The sequence below is a fragment of the Mangifera indica genome, chromosome 15 (assembly GCF_011075055.1).
Source record: "Mangifera indica cultivar Alphonso chromosome 15, CATAS_Mindica_2.1, whole genome shotgun sequence".
In the NCBI taxonomy this organism is placed as follows: domain Eukaryota; kingdom Viridiplantae; phylum Streptophyta; class Magnoliopsida; order Sapindales; family Anacardiaceae; genus Mangifera; species Mangifera indica.
The window spans coordinates 14,042,242-14,064,010 of record NC_058151.1 but is presented as its reverse complement, the minus strand read 5'-3'; the positions used below and the strand labels follow the sequence as shown (position 1 = coordinate 14,064,010).

General features: G+C 35.6%; 3 protein-coding genes and 1 pseudogene across 6 annotated transcripts; 3 read left to right on the top strand and 1 right to left on the bottom strand.

Annotated features, from left to right (window-relative positions):
- The first annotated feature begins 2,198 nt into the window (after window positions 1–2,198).
- On the top strand, window positions 2,199–5,844 carry LOC123197723 (annotated as a pseudogene).
- A 2,246-nt stretch (window positions 5,845–8,090) lies between these two features.
- Window positions 8,091–11,706, top strand: LOC123197722 (3-dehydroquinate synthase homolog). 2 transcript variants are annotated; one of them, XM_044612067.1, is made up of 7 exons: window positions 8,091–8,234; window positions 8,350–8,418; window positions 8,486–8,626; window positions 8,725–8,814; window positions 9,194–9,361; window positions 9,934–10,009; window positions 11,458–11,706. In XM_044612067.1, the coding sequence occupies exons 3-7, from the start codon at window positions 8,567–8,569 to the stop codon at window positions 11,475–11,477; spliced, it is 414 nt and encodes a 137-aa protein (XP_044468002.1). In that variant the 5' UTR covers window positions 8,091–8,234; window positions 8,350–8,418; window positions 8,486–8,566; the 3' UTR covers window positions 11,478–11,706. The 2 variants fall into 2 exon arrangements, with proteins under 2 accessions (XP_044468002.1, XP_044468001.1); XM_044612066.1 differs by lacking the exon at window positions 11,458–11,706 and adding an exon at window positions 10,732–11,012.
- Window positions 11,707–12,301: 595 nt separating this feature from the next.
- On the top strand, window positions 12,302–15,809 carry LOC123197720 (MDIS1-interacting receptor like kinase 2-like). 2 transcript variants are annotated; one of them, XM_044612062.1, is made up of 4 exons: window positions 12,302–13,108; window positions 13,200–13,559; window positions 13,657–15,144; window positions 15,374–15,536. In XM_044612062.1, the coding sequence occupies exons 1-4, from the start codon at window positions 12,727–12,729 to the stop codon at window positions 15,391–15,393; spliced, it is 2,250 nt and encodes a 749-aa protein (XP_044467997.1). In that variant the 5' UTR covers window positions 12,302–12,726; the 3' UTR covers window positions 15,394–15,536. The 2 variants fall into 2 exon arrangements, with proteins under 2 accessions (XP_044467997.1, XP_044467996.1); XM_044612061.1 differs by having other exon boundaries at window positions 12,411–13,108; window positions 15,328–15,809.
- A 264-nt stretch (window positions 15,810–16,073) lies between these two features.
- LOC123197721 (serine/threonine-protein kinase PBL34-like) lies at window positions 16,074–20,896 on the bottom strand. Of its 2 annotated transcripts, none has more exons than XM_044612064.1 (6): window positions 20,316–20,896; window positions 18,628–18,974; window positions 18,318–18,453; window positions 17,903–18,039; window positions 17,706–17,829; window positions 16,074–16,979 (listed from the first exon to the last, which is right to left on the bottom strand). In XM_044612064.1, the coding sequence occupies exons 1-6, from the start codon at window positions 20,500–20,502 to the stop codon at window positions 16,402–16,404; spliced, it is 1,509 nt and encodes a 502-aa protein (XP_044467999.1). In that variant the 5' UTR covers window positions 20,503–20,896; the 3' UTR covers window positions 16,074–16,401. The 2 variants fall into 2 exon arrangements, with proteins under 2 accessions (XP_044467999.1, XP_044468000.1); XM_044612065.1 differs by having other exon boundaries at window positions 18,628–18,971.
- Between the last annotated feature and the right edge of the window lie 873 nt (window positions 20,897–21,769).

Here is a 21,769-nt window from a genome sequence, read left to right as displayed (position 1 = left end):
ATCCAAATCAAGTGGAAGTACCCGTAGCAAAAAGGCATGAGCAAGAATTAGTTCTTTTTGTAGTTGAGGCTAAGGCCACAATCAAGTCGAGTCGAACAAAGTAATGTCAAGTTTGAGCTTGGCTCGATTGGCTTTAAGCAAAGCTTGAGCTCAAGGTAAGAAATTTTGACTAGAGTAACTTATATATTTATCAATTATCTCTCGTATTTGAAGTTTGAAGAGGTCTTTCAATAACTCCAACAAATAAAAATTATATGATTCAATTTGATCTTCGAAGATTTATAATTGAATTAATTTAGGACTTGCAGTTTATTTGGTTTGATGCACAACTAAAAATCTTTGATTCTTTCATTTCTGTATCTACTGATTTATTGATGATAAGAGTGGTGATCTTTCTCCAACTTCATCTGGATTGTTTGGTTTAGAAACTCTTCAAAAAATCCTGTGAATAAGGATTTTAGCATGGTAAAGTCTGAAACTTGAGATTTTCCCTGGAGGATTCATAATATCTTCAAGTTTTTTGCTCATTTCTGTTTATTGGATTCCACTGTGTGGAAAAATATTTTATCTGGTAAAATTCATTGTGCTTGTGGAAGATTGCTATTGCCCTGTTTATACATCATTTTGATGTCATTACGGAAAATCAATAAAATCAAAGTCTCTTCTACATCTTTATTGTCGTGTTGATTCTCTTCTGTGTCTTTTACATCCTGTTCCTCATATAAACAGAACACACAGCTTAACAATTTTCTGGGTTTAGTCAACACGGTAGTTCTAATGACAAATTAAAGGTTGCTATGCCGTGAAGCTTCAGTTGGTCGAAGTAGTTTTGTTGTCATCTTGTGGAGACGTATTCCAAAAGAACTGACTTATTTATGATGTATCCTAAATTTAGTCCTTAGAAAAACTAAATATTTCGGATTTCTGTCCCCCTTGTTTTCCATTGTGTTTACAAAAAATCACTGTGTTTTTGTTGTTTCTTCTCAAAACATTATTGCATAATTTTCAATATAATCTTGGACATATTGGTCTAGAATTACATATAGAGCGAGCCCAGAAGAGCTTGGCTCACTTTGTGCTTGTGTCAACACCATAATTCTAATGGCAAAGGTTGCTGCACTTTGAAGCTTGCCCTGGAAGAATGTTTTAGCTGGTCAAAGTTTGTGTGGAAATGCCTTCCATCTTAACCAAAATTATCTATAAACCTGTGTGAAGATGCGACCACTTGCATGGAAATTGTTCATAATTTTCTAAGGCCCAGAATTCTCTTGAGCCATTAGACGTTGACAAGTTACAAAGGTCCACGTCTTCGACAAATTAAAATTGAATTTGAACACCCCGCCTAACAATTTTCCAGGTTCAGTCTACACGGTAGTTCTAATGACAAATTAAGGGTTGCTATACCATGAAGCTTCAGCTGGTCAAAGTAGTTTTATTGTCATCTTGTGGAGACGTGTTCCATTTAGACCTAAAATTGATAAGCTTGCTTACCCTGGAGAATTGTTTAGTTTGGTCTGTTGTTCTTGTGGAAAGGCCTTCAGTCTTAACCGAAAAATAAATCAAAAAATTGATAAGATTTTCAATATTGAAATTATATTGGTTTACGAGAAGATATGACTCTTTATAAATTATGTAATTTATGATGAAAAAATATAACTCATTATAAGAATATAATTTTTTATAGAGAGTTACTATTCATATTATAAATAGGGATTGATCGTCTTTCTACCCTTTACAACAGATATAATAAAATTATTACAGATGATTAGCTCTTACATCTTCAAGAAGAGGGCTTAAATAAGAGAAATCAACTTTTTAAAAATTTTCTTCTACAATTCTCGTTATACTTTGCACGTTTCAGAATATAATGGATTCGAGTATGTTTTATTTTTCAAAACTATGTGAAAAACATGAAATTAAAGATTTATGAATGTGATTAATTGTATCTTCTTAATGACTTACATTATGAGCATAATTGACATTCACTATAGGCATAATGAATTTTCATTAGGAGCATAATTGAATTTAAATATGGGCATATTTAATCATTTATTCATGAAAGTAATTATAAGTTACATAAATGTTAAAATGTTTTTTAGTGTTTTTTTTTTAATATTAACTTACATGAGCATCAAGGCAGGCATGATCTCCAGTTTGAAGAGGTCTTTCAGTAACTCTTAACAAATAAAAATTCTTTGATTCAATTTGATCTTTGATTGTTTCACTTCTGTATTGTTTGGTTTAGAAACTCTTCTAAATATCCTGTGAACGCGGATTTTAGCAAGATAAACTCTGAAACTTGAGATCCTCCCTGGAGGATTCATAAATCATAATATCTTCAAGTTCTTTGCTTATTTCTGTATATTGGATTCCATTGTGTGCGAAAATATTTTGTTTGGCAAAATTCATTGTGCTTGTGGAAGATCGCTAAGGCCCTGTTCATATATCTTTTTGGTGTCATTATGAAAATCCTACAAAATCAAATTCTCTTCTACATCTTTATTGCCCTGTTCATTCTCTTCTGTGTCTTTTACATCCTGTTCCTCATATAAACAGAACACGCAGCCCAACAATTTTCCGGGTTTAGTCAACACGGTAGTTCTAATAGACAAATTAAAGGTAGCTCTACCGTGAAGCTTCAGCTGGTCTAAGTAGTTTTGTTGCCATCTTTTGGAGACGCGTTCCATCTAAACCTAAAATTAATTCTGAAAGAGCCGGCACAATCGACAATTTAATATAATTAAATTGCGTTCGACAACTTATCAAGTTCCAAGTCCAACAAACCAGGTTCAAGTCTTCTCAAACTCAATGCAAACTAGGTCCAAGTCTTGTCATGTCATATAATTAAATTGTGTTCGACAACTTATCAAAGTCCAAGCCTTTTCAAGTCAAGAAGATCTAGCATTATTTATGATTGAAGGGTGACCAATTAAATGGAGGTTTGGTTATCTTCAAACTTATTATATATAAATTTATTTCAATACAGGTAGAAAGTATCACACAAAAGATTTTAAACATGGTGTTCGCATCCTTCACTTGTAGAGTGGTGTTCATATGGGCTACCCTTTTGACATGTTGTTCTGCAGCATCTGAAATATCATCAATACAACTAGAAAAACAAGCTCTTCTTAACACCAGTTGGTGGAGTTTCGACATCTATAATACTTCAGATCATTGCAAGTGGAAGGGTATCACTTGCTATTCAGCAGGAAGCATCACAGGGATAGTTCTCCACGATTCATACTTCGGCGCCGAGTTTGGACGATTAAACTTTTCTTCCTTTCCAAACCTAGAAATTCTCAGTCTTTCAAGGATTAATCTCTTCGGAGAAATTCCACCACAAATTGGTGCTCTTTCAAAGCTCAAATTCCTTTATTTGGACGAAAATTATCTTACAGGTTAGCAATGGAATCTATCAGAAATTAATTGGTGATCTTCCAAAGGTCAAATTTTTTACTTTAGAGTAGATTATCTAATGAGCTACTAATTGATTCTTCTTACCATACATTTTTCTTAGGTGTCATCCCTCTGGAGATTGGAGGCTTAAGCAATCTCAAGGAACTGCATCTGTCATCAAACCAACTCTTTGGACCAATCCCATCGACTATTGGTAGTTTAACAAACATGCAATACCTTCATCTTTCTTTTAATACACTTTCAGGTAAGCTACTAACCTATTTTTCTTGTTATATATCCTTACAGACAAGGAATTAAATGCATTGACATTTCCTTTATTATTTTTTTCACACTTATGAAATTAAAGGTGTTATCCCACCAGATATTGGGAGATTGAGAAATCTTGTGAAATTTGAACTGTCATATAACAGTCTCACTGGGCCAATTCCTTCTAGTCTATGTAATTCAACACACTTGGAATACCTACGTCTTTCTTCTAACAAACTTGAAGGTTTGTTACCTCAAGAGCTTGGGAATCTAAAAAATCTCAATGAGTTAAAAGTGAGTGGTAATAACCTGACTGGACCTATTCCTTCAACTCTGGGTCTTTTAACCAACCTATTTAAGCTAGATTTGTCCTCTAACAAACTTGAAGGACTCTTGCCTCAAGAGATTGGGAATCTAAAGCATCTATTTTACCTCAACCTTTCCTCAAACAAACTAGATGGAAGAATACCTTCTCAACTTGGAGAAATTCCAATCATGTTTCTTTTGGATCTTTCGCACAATGAACTTTCTGGAACCATCCCCAAAAAACTTCCTACTGTGTCATGCGAAGGCTTGGACTTGTCATTCAATAATTTGGGGGCGAAATTCCAACTCAATTGCAATACTGCTTTAGAGGAAAGCAATTTGTTGGTAACAAAGGTCTCTGTGGGAATGTTCCTTATGGTTTTCCTTCCTGTCGCACGCCTTCTAAACCCAAAAATACTGTCTTTCATCATGTTACAATTTTTCTTCCCGTCACCACATTTCTCATCATGTCAATCATCGGATTCCTATTTCTCATTAAATGCAAGAACAAAAATTCTATACTCAAAACAGGAGAACCAAAGAATGGAGATGTGTTTTCAATTTGGAATTATGACGGTAGAATAGCATTTGAAGACATGATTGAAGCTACAGAGGATTTTGACATCAAATATTGCATTGGAACTGGAGCTTATGGTAGTGTCTACAAGGCACAATTACCAAATGACAAAGTAGTTGCTTTGAAGAAGCTTCACAGTTCAGAATCAGAGGAATTGACTTTCCTTAATAGTTTTCAAAATGAAGCTCTTATATTATCTGAAATACGACATCGAAATATTGTGAAGCTTTATGGATTTTGTTTACACAAAAGATGCATGTTTTTGATTTATGAGTACATGGAGAGAGGAAGCTTGTTTTGCATTCTACGTACAGATGATGAAGCTATTGAGTTAGATTGGGGTAAGAGAGTGAACACTGTGAGGAATATTGCACATGCTTTATCATACTTACATCATGATTGTGTACCATCAATTGTTCACCGTGACATATCAAGCAACAACATTCTACTAAACTCAGAATTGGAAGCATCTGTTGCTGACTTTGGGTTGGCTAGACTAATAAATCCTGACTCTTCTAATAGAACCATCTTAGCAGGAACATATGGATATATAGCCCCAGGTGAATTACTCAACTACCCTCCTCATAATTATATGTTACTGTTATAAATTTATAGTGGATGCAAATTACAAAAATAGAATCTATATACACCAGATATATTTTATGCCATTAATTGCTTGAAAGTAAAGTAAATAAACATATTTTTGTTTTACCTCCTAAATGCTTTTTAATTTTTTGTGTAGAACTTGCCTACACCATGGTTGTGACTGAGAAATGTGATGTCTATAGTTTTGGAGTTGTGGCATTAGAAACATTGATGGGTCATCATCCCGAGGAACTACTTTCGTCATCATCATCTTCTTCTAAACAAAATATGATGCTTATTGATGTATTAGACCCACACCTTCCACCTCCTTTGGACAAAAGGGTTCTTCGAGATATTGCTCATATTGCAAGAATAGCATTTGCTTGCTTGTGTTCTAAACCAAAGTCTAGACCTACAATGTACGAAGTGTCTCATGAATTTATTAGCAGCAAGAAGACACCACTGGAAAAACCATTTCATGAGATTTCAATCTCAGAGATAAGATACCAAAATATGGAGGCAGTTGATAATTGTGTTTCACCGTAATAATCTGTAGTTTGGCCCCTTTTTTAAGGTTGTTTCTCTTAATGTACTTTGTATCTTTTATATCGTAAAGCAACTTTTCAGGATATGCTCTAATATTTGCATTTAGAAAGATCATGAATTTAGCTTTACCGTTTGTGAATGTTAAACTAGAAACCAAAAAGTTTTTCCATGAATTCAGCTGATTAAAAAATTACTTGAAAAGATAAACTTGTATATTTATTAATTGTCTCTCATATTCGAAGTCAAAAAATAAAATTTTAGAAGTGTAAGTGTTAGATTTATAAATTTAAAAGATTAATGATATTATACTTGAGCTAAGTCACAAACAAGCCAAGCCAAGAAACTACAAGCTTGAGCTCAAACCTTGCTTGACTTTAATTGAGCCAAGCCCGATTCAACATGAGTTGAGTAGGAGCAGCTCATGTACACTTTGCACCTTTCACTTTGTCCAATGTATGTATTCACATGAGAAGCTAACCCGCCCAAAGCAATTAAATTATGGCTAAGCTCGGTGTTTACCTCACATGACAAAGATTCCAAACAATACCATTGTATAATCTAAGGCAAACAGTCCCAAGGCCATTAATCTGCACCTTCTTCTTGTTGCCAAACATGATATCACTAAAATTTTTGTTCTCTTCCAACTCCTCAAAGCAGCTTCTATCAGAAGCAACAAAATCTAAAACCTAACATTTTTCACCTTTCAAACCCGGAGTCATCAAATCACAATGAAATCAGTAGTAGAAATGAGTTTGCAAAAAAATGTTACCCGCAGCTTTCTGCCATTTCTCTTTACAGTAAACAGCATAACATTTTTCTCAACTGAAATACAGAAACTTCATGCAGCAGCAGTAAAAAATCAATCCCGCGGCACTCCCCTGCTTCAAATTCATCTTATTGCGACTGCGTTCCTTTGTTTTTACTTCATTTCCTCTCTTCTATAACTGTAAAATTCACAGTGGTTGTCTGCCAGCTACATTTTTAATTCATTGTGCTTGGGGAAAATCAAGGCCAATTAAGTCTTGTGAAAAATGGTAGTATTTTTTTTTTTTTGCACTCTTTTTTTCCATTATAAGCGTTGGGAAATTCACAGTGGTTGTCTGCCAACTTCATTATTAATTTCTCATCTTCTTTACCTGCATCTTTTCTAAACTCTCTTTCTTAAAAACTTAAAGAATGAAAAATCTGTTCAACTGAATTGCTAGAATCATGTATTTCTCCGAAATTAGAATCTGTTCATATATCTTTTTGGTGTCATTATGAAAAATCAATAAAATCAAATTCTCTTCCACATCTTTATTCCCCTGTTAATTCTCTTCTGCTTCTTTTACATCCTGCTCCTCTTATAAGCAGAACTCCCCGCCTACCAATTTTCCAGGTTGAGTCTACACAGTAGTTCTAATGACAAATTAAAGGTTGCTATGCCATGAAGCTTCAGCTGGTCAAAGTAGTTTTGTTGTCATCTTGTGAAGACGTGTCCCATTTAGACCTAAAATTGATAAGCTTGCTTACCCTGGAGAATTGTTTAGTTTGGTCAATTGTTCTTGTGGAAAAGCCTTCAGTCTTAACCAAAAAATAAACCAAGACTTTGAGTTTTCTCTCTTTATCTATACATGTATTCCAAAAGAATTTTCTTGTATATGATGCACCCTAAATTTAGTCTAGAAGAAATACCTAATATTTTGGATTTCTGTCTCCCTTGTTTTCCATTGTGTTTTCATAAAAACTTTGTGTTATCGTTGTTTCTTCTCAGAACATTATTTTGCAAGTATCGATATAATCTTGGACATATTGGTCTAGAATTATATATAGAGCCCAGAAGACCTGTGCTCACTCCGTGCTTGTGTCAACACCAGAATTCTAATGACAAAGGTTGCTATACTTTGAAGCTTGCCCCGGAAGAATGTTTTAGCAGGACAAATTTTGTGTGGAAATGCCTTCCATCTTAACCAAAATTAACGCAGAAAGACCTTGACTTCTGCTAGCTTCCTTATCTATAAATCTTTGTGAAGAAGTGACCACTTAAATGGAATTTTTTCATAATTTTCTAAGGCCCAGAATTCTCGAGCCCTAAGAGGTTTGGTTAGCGTCAAACTTATTATATATAAACTTGCTTTTGGACAGGTGGAGAACATCAAGCAAAAACTTTTGAACATGGCGTTCACATCCTTCACTTTTAGAGTGATGTTCATATGGGCTACCCTGTTCACATGTTATCTTGCAGGATAATGAACAATCATCAACAAAATTGGACAAAACAGTAAATTTGAGTGTTTTGGGTTGCAAAGCTCATGACTGTTAAGCTTGATTTAATATTTGACACTTGTCATAATAGAGTGACTTAACTTGGGTCAGGTTGTTTGGTCTATGCTTCTTATACCCAAAGCCACTTGTCATATATAAAGTGACTCATTTAAACTTGGGTTTGGCCGTTAGGCCCTGGTTTTGTGTTTCATAGGTTACACCTGCAGAAAATATTGTTGCAGCATTCCAAGGCAGTAAAAAAACTGTATTTGCAATCTCAAAAACTCCCTCTGAAGCCCAAATTTTTCTTGAGGTATCCCTTAATACTGTTCTTTGGAAACCACTTAATTAACTCAATATTTGACAAAACTTAGTTTCATATTTTATTTCTGCTCCTCAAACTTATTGTGAATTTTTTGTGTTTATAGGCCTTAGAGCAAGGCCTGGGTGGAGTTGTACTGAAAGTTGAGGATGATGAAGCTGTTCTTGAGCTAAAGGTAACTTGTCCTTGGCTAGGCTTCTCAATAAGTCAGACAAGTTCCTTATCTTTTACAAAATCATCAGGAATATTTTGACAGAAGGAATGAAGTAAGCAATCTCCTGAGCTTGACCAAAGCCAATGTAACTCAAGTCGATGTAATAGGAATGGGTGATCGAGTTTGCGTGGATCTTTGTAGCCTCATGAGACCTGGTGAAGGACTTCGAGTATGCTTCTAATCTCCATTCTGCAGGTGGATCTTCCGGTTTGTCTAAGTTAACTATATTTTATGCCTTATTCTTATTTGCACAAGCGCTCTTTATAGGTTGGGTCCTTTGCTAGGGGACTTTTCCTTGTCCACTCTGAATGCTTGGAGTCAAACTACATTGCCAGCAGGCCTTTTCGAATCAATGCTGTGAGTTTTCTCTTTGAAGTTTCTGCAGATAGCATTCATTATTCAATCAATTATTTTCAGTGGAAGAAATTGGTCAATTAATGCCACATATAAACAAAGCTTTGGTGATTTGTGCTTTTCTAAGATCGTGAATAAGGATGTGAACAAAGTTATGATGGGACTGTTCATCCCATAGATAAGCAAAACTGGATTGATTTACCACATTCAACGAAAAGTATCATGATAATTTTTTTATGGGATCATTAATGGTTCACTCTTTTCTTCCATTTGTTTGTCAAGGGAAGAAATTGATTTTCCATACTTGAGAATGATAGTTGTTTCCATAAAGCCATTCCTTGATTTATTTTTCTATTACCAAGTGCTGTGTTTCAATTTGCAGGGACCTGTGCATGCCTACGTGCTTGTTCCTGGAGGAAAAACTTGCTACCTTTCAGAGTTAAAATCTGGCAAAGAAGTGATCGTGGTTGATCAGAAAGGCCAGCAGCGAACAGCAATTGTTGGTCGTGTGAAGATAGAGTCTAGACCTCTTATCCTTGTAGAGGCAAAGGTTTGTGCCTTACATACCATATCTAAACAAATGGAGTTTTCTTCCAAAGATATTTAATTTTATTGGCTGAATTTTTGGAGTATGAATGAATTATGCAACAGTGCTTTTGGCAGTTAGAACGAACTGTATCTTAAGTTTGGAGCTTCTTAAAAACATTGTTGATATGCCTGAAAAATCTGTAATAACTACAACCAAATATCTGTCAGACAAATTTGGCTCAATTGCTCCAAGGTAATCAAAATCCTGCCTACAAGAATTTGAAGTTCTGAAGCTTCTTGAAGATAGAACAATTTTGCAGAAAAGGTTGTGAATAGTATTCTCTTGAAGGTGCAAAACGAGAAACACTGCTTCGATGAAATTGTGCTGAGAAATATTTTTGTTGCCTAGATGCTTTAATTGTGCTGAAAACTTGTTTCCATGTTCACCAGTTGTGCGCAAACAGAATTAACTTTAATCCTTTATGGAATTTGTGGCGGCATGAATTCATGTTGATGCTCCATTTTTCAAAACTACTAGCTGACACCATCATTGGTTTGTTTTTATAATGTCACTGTATGCTTCTGCTGTTGCAGGGATCAGATCATCAAACTCATTACAGCATAATTCTACAGAATGCGGAAACAGTCGCCTTAATTGCTCCCTTCCAAGGTTTCATTTAGATATTAATTTGATTAATAATAGTTCTAGCTTTATTATTTGCATTCCTTGTTTACATGTTTGAAACTACTATTTTAAAACCTGGACCAGTTTGGATGGTTTGATGGGGAACCAGTGACAAATCCGATATGGTTTATGGCTGAACCCATTTTAGCGATTAGATTGGATTGACCCAAAGTTGAACTAGGTGAATCAATGCTAGGTCATGGTTTAATTGTTGGGTCAAACCACTCTGTCCATTATAATGGCTAAATGCCATTTTAAAAAATTAATTATGTCATGTTGATGTTATTGGCCAGACTGGTCGGCCTATGGACCAATTCTTTGACTAGGTCAAGGTAGGGCTGGATTCGAGTTGAGCCGAGCTCGGCTCGCAGCCAGCTCGGGCTTGGCTCGGTTTTTTTTATGGCCGGTTTGAGTTCGGCTCGAGCTCAACTCGAGCTGATCTCGGCTCGGCTCGGCTCGAGTTCGACTCGTTTTCTGCTCGACTCATTTTCGGCTCGGTTTGACTCATTTTTCATATCAAAACGACATCGTTTTGTATATATGTAAATCAAAACGACGTCATTTTGTATAAAAAATTTAAAAAAAAATCAACCGAGCCAACCCAAGCCAGCTCGAGCTCGAGCTGGCTCGGCTCGAATCCAGCCCTAGGTCAAGGTCTGTTTGGGTTTAAAAACATTGTTTGACACTTTCCCTTCTATTTTGCCTAGAAAATGGAGGAAAGAAAACTACTATACCCGTGACCTCACTAAAGGTGGGGGACGAAGTTTTGCTGAGAGTACAAGGCGGTGCATGACATACAAGAATAGAAATTCCAGAATTCATTGTTGAGAATTAAAGAAGCATGATGACATATTCCTGCTGAATTTGTTCATGACTGTAGCTGTTATAATGTCAATAAGTAATATCTGTCCTGCTGAAAGTCTTGCATCTGCATCTAATGACAAACAGATATTAAATTTATCATGCAGTGCTAAACGTTATTTCTCCATATTTAGTGAGCCTACTTCAATTACCATTTTTTTTTCCAATCACAAAAGTATCTCTATCCAAATCAAGTGGAAATACCTGTAGCAAAAAGGCATGAGCAAGAATTAGTTCTTTTTGTAGTTAAGGTTAAGGCTACAATCAAGTAGAGTTGAATTGAGTAATGTCGGGTTTGAGCTTGGCTTGATTGGATTTAGGCAAAGCTCGAGCTCAAGACAAAAAATCTTGACCAGAATAATTTATATATTTATCAGTCATCTCTTTAGTTGTGTGAGTGCTAGAGGTTAATGATATTATACTTGAGCTGAGTCGTAAGTAAACCGAGTTAAGAAACAGCGAGCTTGAGGATTATATTCAGGCTGCTTGAGTTCAAATGTGGCTTGACAATGATCAAGCCAAGCCTGGCTCAACATGAGCTGAGCTGCAATTGGCTCCGGTACACTTTGCAGACATCATCAAGGCAGTTTGAGGGATGAATTTATGAGCATCATGGCAGACATCATCTCCAGTTTGAAGAGGTCTTTCAATAACTCCAACAAATAAAAATTGTATGATTCAATTTGATCTTCGAAGATTCATAATTGAATTAATTTAGTACTTGCAGCTTATTTGGTTTGATGCACAATTAAAAATCTTTGATTCTTTCATTTCTGTATCTGCTGATTTATCGATGATAAGAGTGGTGATCTTTCTCCAACTTCATCTGGATTGTTTGGTTTATAAACTCTTCAAAAAATCCTGTGAACAAGGATTTTAGCATGGTAAAGTCTGAAACTTGAGATTTTCCCTGGAGGATTCATACTATCTTCTAGTCCTTTGCTCATTTCTGATTATTGGATTCCATTGTTTGGAAAAATATTTTATCTGGTAAAATTCGTTGTGCTTGTGGAAGATTGCTATTGCCCTGCTTATACATCTTTTTTATGTCATTACGGAAAATCAATAAAATCAAAGTCTCTTCTACATCTTTATTGTCGTGTTGATTCTCTTCTGTGTCTTTTACATCCTGTTCCTCATATAAACAGAACACACAGCTTAACAATTTTCCGGGTTTAGTCAACACGTTAGTTCTAATGACAAATTAAAGGTTGCTATGCCGTGAAGCTTCAGTTGGTCGAAGTAGTTTTGTTGTCATCTTGTGGAGACGTATTCCAAAAGAACTGACTTACTTATGATGTATCCTAAATTTAGTCTTTAGAAAAACTAAATATTTCGGATTTCTGTCCCCCTTGTTTTCCATTGTGTTTACAGAAAATCATTGTGTTTTTGTTGTTTCTTCTCAAAACATTATTGCATAATTTTCAATATAATCTTGGACATATTGGTCTAGAATTACATATAGAGCGAGCCCAGAAGAGCTTGGCTCACTTTGTGCTTGTGTCAACACCATAATTCTAATGGCAAAGGTTACGGCACTTTGAAGCTTGCCCTGGAAGAATGTTTTAGCTGGTCAAAGTTTGTGTGGAAATGCCTTCCATCGTAACCAAAATTTTCTATAAACCTGTGAAGATGCGACCACTTGACTGGAAATTGTTCATAATTTTCTAAGGCCCAAAATTCTCTTGAGCCATAAGATGTTGACAAGTTATAAAGGTCCACGTCTTCTCAAGCCAAGGAGAGCTAATGACAACTTAAATGGAGATCTGGTTAGCTTCAAACTTACTATATATAAACTTGCTTTAGGACAGGTATAGAGTATCAAGCAACAAATTTTAATCATGGTGTTCACATCCTTCACATGTAGAGTGATGTCCATATGGGCTACCCTTTTGACATGTTATGTTGCAGCATCTGAATTATCATCAATACAATTAGAAAAACAAGCTCTGCTTAACAGTGGTTGGTGGAGTTTCAAAAGCAATTTCACAGATCATTGCAAGTGGTACGGTTTCATTTGCAATTCAGCCGGAAGCGTTACTGACATGCGGCTTCTCTACAATTCTGACTTAGGAAAAGAGCTTGACAGTTTTAACTTCTCTTGCTTTCCAAACCTTGAAAGTCTCAATCTTGCAAACAACGACTTCTCTGGAAGCATTCCTTCACAAATTGGTGCACTTTTAAAACTCAAACGTCTCTCTTTGCAGTACAATCATTTTACTGGTAAGCTACTGATTAATTTTTTTTAATTATTCTTTAAGATCAAGAATGAAGTATATTGACTCTTTTTTTTTTGGGTTAAATGAAATGAAAGGTGTTATCCCTCCAGATATTGGCAGATTGAGCAATCTTGTGGCATTAGATCTGTCCTTTAACAATCTCACTGGACCAATCCCTTCAAGTTTAAGAAATTTAACACAATTGAAATACCTAGATCTTTCTTCTAACAAACTTGAAGGTCTCTTACCTCAAGAGTTGGGGAATCTAAACAATCTCACTCAATTAAGAATCAGAGATAATAACCCAATTGGAGCTATTCCTTCAATTCAGGGTCCTTTAACCAACCTAATTGAGCTGAATATGTCGTCAAACCAACTCTCTGGAAGCATTCCAGCACAAATTGGTGCATTTCCAAAGCTCAAACGTCTTTCTCTGCAGCACAATAATTTTACAAGTAAGTTATTGATTGATTTTTCTTGTTAAATATCCTTTAATTTAAGATAGGGATTGAATTACATTGACTTTTATCTTGTTGTTGAACGAAATAAAAGGTGTTATCCCTCCAGATATTGGAAGACTGAGCAATCTTGTGGAATTAGATCTGTCTTTTAACAGTCTCATTGGACCGATCCCTTCTAGTCTATGTAATTCAACACACTTGGAATACCTACATCTTTCTTCTAACAAACTTGAAGGTTTGTTACCTCAAGAGCTTGGGAATCTAAAAAATCTCATTATGTTAAAAGTGAGTGGTAATGACCTGACTGGACCTATTCCTCCAACTCTGGGTCTTTTAACCAACCTATTTGAGCTGAATATGTCATTAAACCAGCTCTCTGGAAGAATTCCATCACAAATTGGAAGGCTAAGCAATCTTGTGGAATTTGATCTGTCATATAACAATCTCACTGGACCAATTCCTTCTAGTCTATGTAATTCAACAAGGTTGGAATACCTATATCTTTCTTCTAACAAACTTGAAGGTTTGTTACCTCAAGAGCTTGGGAATCTAAAGCAACTATTTTACCTCAACCTTTCCTCAAACAAACTAGATGGAAGAATACCTTCTCAACTTGGAGAAATTCCAATCATGTTTCTTTTGGATCTTTCGCACAATGAACTTTCTGGAACCATCCCCAAAAAATTTCCTACTGAGTCATGCGAAGGCTTGGACTTGTCATTCAATAATTTGGAGGGCGAAATTCCAACTCAATTGCAATACTGCTCTACAGAAGAGCAATTTTTTGGTAACAAAGGTCTCTGTGGGAATGTTCTTTATGGTTTTCCTTCCTGTCCCACGCCTTCTAAACCCAAAAATACTATCTTTCATCAAGTTACAATTTTTCTTCCCATCACCGCATTTCTCATCATGTCAATCATTGGATTCCTGTTTCTCATTAAACGCAAGAACAAAATTGCTATACTCAAAACAGGAGAACCAAAGAATGGAGATGTGTTTTCAATTTGGAATTATGACGGTAGAATAGCATTTGAAGACATGATTGAAGCTACAGAGGATTTTGACATCAAATATTGCATTGGAACTGGAGCTTATGGTAGTGTCTACAAGGCACAATTACCAAATGACAGAGTAGTTGCTTTGAAGAAGCTTCACAATTCGGAATCAGAGGAGTTGACTTTCCTTGATAGTTTTCAAAATGAAGCTCATATATTGTCTGAAATACGACATCGAAATATTGTGAAGCTTTATGGATTTTGTTTACACAAAAGATGCATGTTTTTGATTTATGAGTACATGGAGAGAGGAAGCTTGTTTTGCATTCTACGTACAGATGATGAAGCTATTGAGTTAGATTGGGGTAAGAGAGTGAACATTGTGAGGAATATTGCACATGCTTTATCATACTTACATCATGATTGTGTACCATCAATTGTTCACCGTGACATATCAAGCAACAACATTCTATTAAACTCAGAATTGGAAGCATCTGTTGCTGACTTTGGGTTGGCTAGACTTTTAAATCCTGACTCTTCTAATAGAACCATCTTAGCAGGAACATATGGATATATAGCTCCAGGTGAAGTACTCAACTACTCTCCTCATAATTATGTGTTACTGTTATAAATTTATAGTGGATGCAAATTAGAAAATTAAAATCTATATACACCTGATATATTTTTATGTCATTAATTGCTTGAAAGTAAACTAGATAAACATATTTTTATTTAACCTTCTAAATGCTTTTTAATTTTTTGTGTAGAACTTGCCTACACCATGGTTGTGACTGAGAAATGTGATGTTTATAGTTTTGGAGTTGTGGCATTAGAAACATTGATGGGTCATCATCCCGAGGAACTACTTTCGTCATCATCATCTTCTTCTAAACAAAATATGATGCTTATTGATGTATTAGACCCACGCCTTCGACCTCCTTTGGACAAAATGGTTCTCCGAGATATTGCTCATATTGCAAGAATAGCATTTGCTTGCTTGTGTTCTAAACCAAAGTCTAGACCTACAATGTACGAAGTGTCTCATGAATTTATTAGCAGCAAGAAGACACCACTGGAAAAACCATTTCATGAGATTTCAATCTCAGAGATAAGATACCAAAAAATGGAGGCAGTTGATAATTGTGTTTCACCGTAATAAATTGTAATTTGGCCTCTTTTTTAAGGTTGTTTCTCTTAATGCACTATGTATCTTTTATATCGTAAAGCAACTTTTCAGGATATGCTCTAATATTTGCATTTAGAAAGATCATGAATTTAGCTTTACCGTTTTTGAATGTTAAACTAGAAACCAAAAGGTTTTCTATGAGTTCAGCTGATTAAAAAATTACTTGAAAAGATGAACTGTACAAAGACTTGTCACCTTGAATTTCTTCCGCGAAAATTAATGAAAGAAACTCAAGAATGCAAACATGAAAAGAAAAAGAAGAAAGTTGAGCAAGAATATCCAACAACAATCCATATGCCTGTCTCAACAGAACAAAGATGTCACAGATGTTCAAAAGGCATAAGCTGTATAAATTATTTTTGTCATGTTCAAAACTAACTCACCAGTTACTTTTTCAGTAACAAAATAGGTAAACATTAGATAATATACCTGTTAGTTCCTGTTACTTAACTTTTAGGTATTAATAAAACTATTCGTACACACTTTTACTACAAAAAAAGATATACAAATTATGTATCATTACGTGATTAAGAGATTTTGAATTAATAAAAAAATAACACTCAATCACATAATAATACATCATGTATATACCCATTTGTGTACTCAAAAGTGTGTATACATAACATTGTTCTTTAAGTATGATCTAAACTAAGAGCTATGGTTGATGGCCATTAGGATTAGGTGACTGGTTAGGATTGTTACCAGGATTGACATTAGGCTCAGTTGACCATTCAGGACTAGGCTTGGGTGATCGGTTAGGATTGTTACGATGATATGGTGAGCCATGTGGACCATTTGGTACAGAGCCACTTCGCATTGGTTGTCCATTCCTTGATGTGTTCCCAGCCTGCACTCTAGTGCCACGGTTAGAATTCGAGTGCTCTGCTTGCATTGCTTGAAAGTATGGAGAAGAAGAGGCCATGTCTGTCAGGGAGGGCAGTGGCTTAAGGGCTTCAACCACTTCACTCATAAGAGGTCTGGTTTTGGGGTCGCGGCTGACGCAGTGGCCAGCCAACTGAATTGCTATATGAGCACCTTTGATCGAGAAGCATCCCTCAAGGCGAGGATCCATTATCCGATAGAACCTTCTCCTCTCTACAAGATATGGTCTAGCCCATTCAACCAGGCTTTGCTCTCCATTGGGTCGGTTTCTGTCCACTGATCTTCGGCCAGTCAACATTTCAAGCAAAACCACCCCGAAGCTATAGACATCACTCTTCGCTGTAAGATGCCCTGGCACAAATTGAATTCTGTTAGCACAAACTTTGTTCATTATGATTCAGATAACTTAACAATATTTAATTCCCGTCTAAATGCATCCAGTATCCACCAAGAGGATTAATCCTCTCGGAAGAGAGAATTTTAACTAGTTTTTCTCAGAATATTTGGTGGATAAACCCTGAAACTGGAGAACAATTCATTTGACAAATGAAATCAAACAATGCCAACCTAAATTTAATAACAAGAAGCCTTATGCACTAGAACTCAAGTCATTTGACTTATTCTGCTATTAAACATGTATTTATCCAGTAATTTGTTCTGGCATAAAATACAAAATAAAGAAACTGAATATACATGGTCTACACATGGAAATCTATAAACCATTGTAATTATAAATTTTCGTATCAAAATACCTTCAGCACTAATACTGTTTTCTTTTAATGCATGTAGCAGCGGACCAGCAGTGAGAAGTAAAGGTGAGTTGCGTATGGTACTAATAGTGGTTCTAGCCACTAATATACAAGTGAACAACCTAACACAATTAATAGGGCAACTAGGTACACTACAAAGAAAGGCGAGCAAAAACATGCAAGTGAACAACCTGAAACTAACAGGTGTGGAAAAGGGCAAAAGAATGCTGTTCTATGTACAAGAAGTTAAACCAGCTGGGCATTGTTTTAATCCACAATAAGGATAACCATAAATACAAAGAAAGACATGTTGTTTAGTCATTCTGACCTGTCATCACATACTCAGGGGCCGCATAACCATAAGTTCCCATTACTCGGGTAGATACATGAGTCTTATCTCCCTCTGGACCATCTTTAGCAAGTCCAAAATCAGAAAGCTTGGCATTGTAGTCCTGGACGAGTGATTTAGCGAATAATTAGAAGTGACTTAAATAAGAAAAAGATAGATTATGTTGGTTTACGCACCCCATCTAATAGTACATTGGAGGTTTTAAAATCTCGATATATCACTGGCTTTTCAGCTTCTTCATGAAGAAAGGCGAGGCCCTTTGCAGCATCAAGTGCAATTTTCATTCTGATAGGCCAAGGAAGAGGCACAGACCCTGTCGCATAAACTAAGGTCAGTTCCAAAAGAAATGTAAAACGGTTGTGCTAGTAGATCATCAGTTGGCCACAAGGATACAGCTACTAAAAAAATAAGGGGCTAGTTGGGTGCACACCTCTATTGTAATTTAATTGAGAAATATGCATATTTATGATAAAGAGAGTATGCAAAAGATGCTACAGGCTGTACATTCCATAAACGACTGAGAAAACATTTATGTGATGCAATAGAAGAAATGTGGGTAAAAATTGTGGAGACAGTAATTGCAGTACATACTTCTAAACAGTTGATTTTCCAAACTTCCTCGGGGCATAAACTCATACACAAGTAGCCTCTGATCATCCTCAATGCAACAACCAATTAACTTAACCAGATTAGGATGGCAGAACTCGCCAAGAAAATTAACTTCAGCCTGCCATATGGTAGGGATCAGAAACTCTTTTTTCCATCAAATGGAAATCTCCCAAAAAAGATTTATATTTATTTATATATATTCACACACATGTAAACGGGCACACACAAGTATAAACACATGCGCAGACATACATACATATATGACAATAATTAAATGATAAGGATCTCATACAAGCCATTCTTTATGACCCTGAAGTCCCTCCAAGTTGAGGGTCTTTACAGCAACAGGAAGGCCAATGCCAGGTTTCAATGGACACGTTCCAGCCACATTGATCCAACCTTTGTATACACAGCCAAACCCACCCTCGCCAAGAAGATTCTCACGTCTAAAATTTCGGGTTGCTGACTTAAGCTCATTATAGGAGAATTTCCGAAGCTGGGGAGAAATTTTAAATTCTTCGAGTCTGTTGGGAGTTGATGATATTGGACTTAAGGTGTTGCTTGTAGTTGTAGTCGAGGGTGATGCTGTTGGAACAACCGGTTGGTCCCGACTGTTATCATTTGTTGATTTACTTTCTGCTGATTCAGACACAAAAGAAAAATGGAAAGAACAGTAATCAGTTAAGTTATGCATGACTAAACCATACAGTGGATAAAGGATTTAGATACAATACATTTCAACAAATACAAGTCCAGACATGTGCAAATTATGAATGACAACACATGGATTTTAACTTTGTACTTAAATGGAGACCATATAAGTCGAAGATTAGGTTAAACCACCTAGGAGACCATATATAAAAGATTGTAAGTTTGAAGGAAACATTAAAGAGAACACAGCTGTTAAATGCTCTGGTTGGAGACAAATATGAACAAAAATATGAAATAGTTGAAAGCCTGCAAAGTTTAATTTCCGAATTTGGCAGCAACACTTTTAAATATGTACTTTAAAAAACATATCATTTGAGAACTCCTCACCTGAAGTCAGTATATTTTCATGCTTGTGGACACTACAACAAACATTTTTCTTTGAACATGCATGAAAAATGTGTTATGCCTTCTTGTCATGGAACAAACTAAAAAGCTATCACTTTCTTCAATATATCCAAACAAGCAGTTTTGAAGCACATTTTATGCATTCAGAGAACCAATGGCTGACAAACGTTACTTTAACCACCAAAACAGAGGTGAAGAAAATTACTATCAAATGCGACAACATTTTTTAATTTCTTTACAATCATCATCCTATGATTCAGTAATCAACGAGAAACGACAAAACAATAATTATGAACAATTGTCTCAGCAAATCTAAGACAATTAAATACTAATAGAACTACCATCCACCAAGCACACAGATGGAAATTGATCACGACATAATATGCTATACGACAAAAGAATTCATTAACATTCTATGGTGAGGTCATTATGCCAAATGTGAATCAAAAATATGGAGGGAAAATGAACCAAATCCAATAAAAACGCAGAATCCAACCCAACAAAAACACACAATCAAATTAAATCAATTAAACATACACGGATGGAAATTGATCTCAACATAATATGCTATACGACAAAAGAAGTCATTAACATTCTACAGTGAGATCATTATGCCAAATATGCATCAAATAATATGCAGGGGAAAAAATCAAATACAAGAAAAACATAGAATCCAATTCAACAAAAACACAGAATCAAATAAATTGTATGATTTGAAGATTCTGTTCCTAATGGCACCAAACAGGGCATACAATCAAATAAATTATATGATTTTAGACCACAGTGCACCACACAGATAAATAGTGTGATAAAAAGTGACATAGGCAAAAAATCAAACAGCGTCTAAAAACAATGAGAAGATAATGGAGTATGCAACTAAGCATATATATGATGAAACATATCTAAAATGAGGTTATATAATACCATAAGGAGTGCTAGTGCCACTACTGGAACCATCCCTTTTGGACCTGGAAGATAAGGACCTTCCCATTAACCTAAACTTAAACCAACACCCTGAACCAGTCTCACCGGACTCATTATCTTCCTTCTTTTTCTTTGATTTTCCAACACTCCAATTCCCCACATTAACAGTTTCAGGACCTAATCCCATCTTCTCCAAATCCTAAAACTCAATATTCACGCCACAAAAAAGCACCACATTACAACAAACATCAACCCCAAATAACAGTGAAAATCAAAACCCACCCAGAATGAATAAACCAAAATTGCATAAATCAATCAATAACCCCCCATATCTAAAATCAGCTTACTTCAAAAACCAACCTTTTCAATCAAAAACCCACAAACCCAGACACCAAAACACCAAAGAACACAAAAAGAACTCAAACCCAGATCAGAAAAACAACATGCAAATCAAAAGAACCAACAATGAGACTAAACAAAGCGGTGGCACAGAAAGAAATACACAACTCAGTGCCAAAACACAAAGCCCCAGAAACTGAACAGTACACTATAAATGCAAAACAAATTTGTCAGTTATATTTGAGCTGACCAAACAAATCCAGACACACATGCAAACAAATTCACAAAAGCAAACCCAAACGCAGCGCAAAGTTACAAAAAAATGTACACGCGAGATTGCATTAAAAATTTTAAAAAAAGGGCCAGATATGGGAAGTAGAAAACTGAATCAGCAAAAAAGAGAAACGTGCATTACATGCGTGAATAGGAGCGAGTTGAGTTCAGTAAAAACAAAGAACAACAGGCACTGAAAGCATGATTCTCGCTTCTCTGGTTGGCCATTTGTGAGTTTGCATTACAACATCAAGGTTGTGTTTTTGTCGTTAATATGCCCAGTTTTAGTAATATACTTAATTATTTATTTATTATTCTGTTTTACATTTAACATTATCCAGATTCAATTGTTCTTTTATTTGTTGGAAGACGATACTAAAAAATCAGCGAACTTTTTCAGGTCAAACGGAAGAGGATCTGAACGCAATTGTCAATTGGGTCAGGCCAGGTGTGGGGCACCACCAGAAAAAATCCGGATCATGTCAGACATGCGGGTTTTACAGGTCACACCAGGGCCGTCACGTCAATAGGGCAAGCCGGTCGGACTCATGGGTTGGACTGAGCCCTCGCCCATACAATAACAAACCTTCGGATCAAATTGGCCTATAAATTTCTAAAGGTTCAAGGCCCGACCCTATATATATAGGGTCGAGCCGGTCAATAACTTTTTTAATTTTAATTAAAATTTTTAAACACAAATTATTTTCAATGATTAAAAGTGAAGATAGTATCCTAAATATTTTATTTATAATTTCTTATTTGTGACTGAGAAATATTACAGTTACATAATCAAAAATATTATAAGTTTATAATATAATATAAATTAATTAATTTACATATTA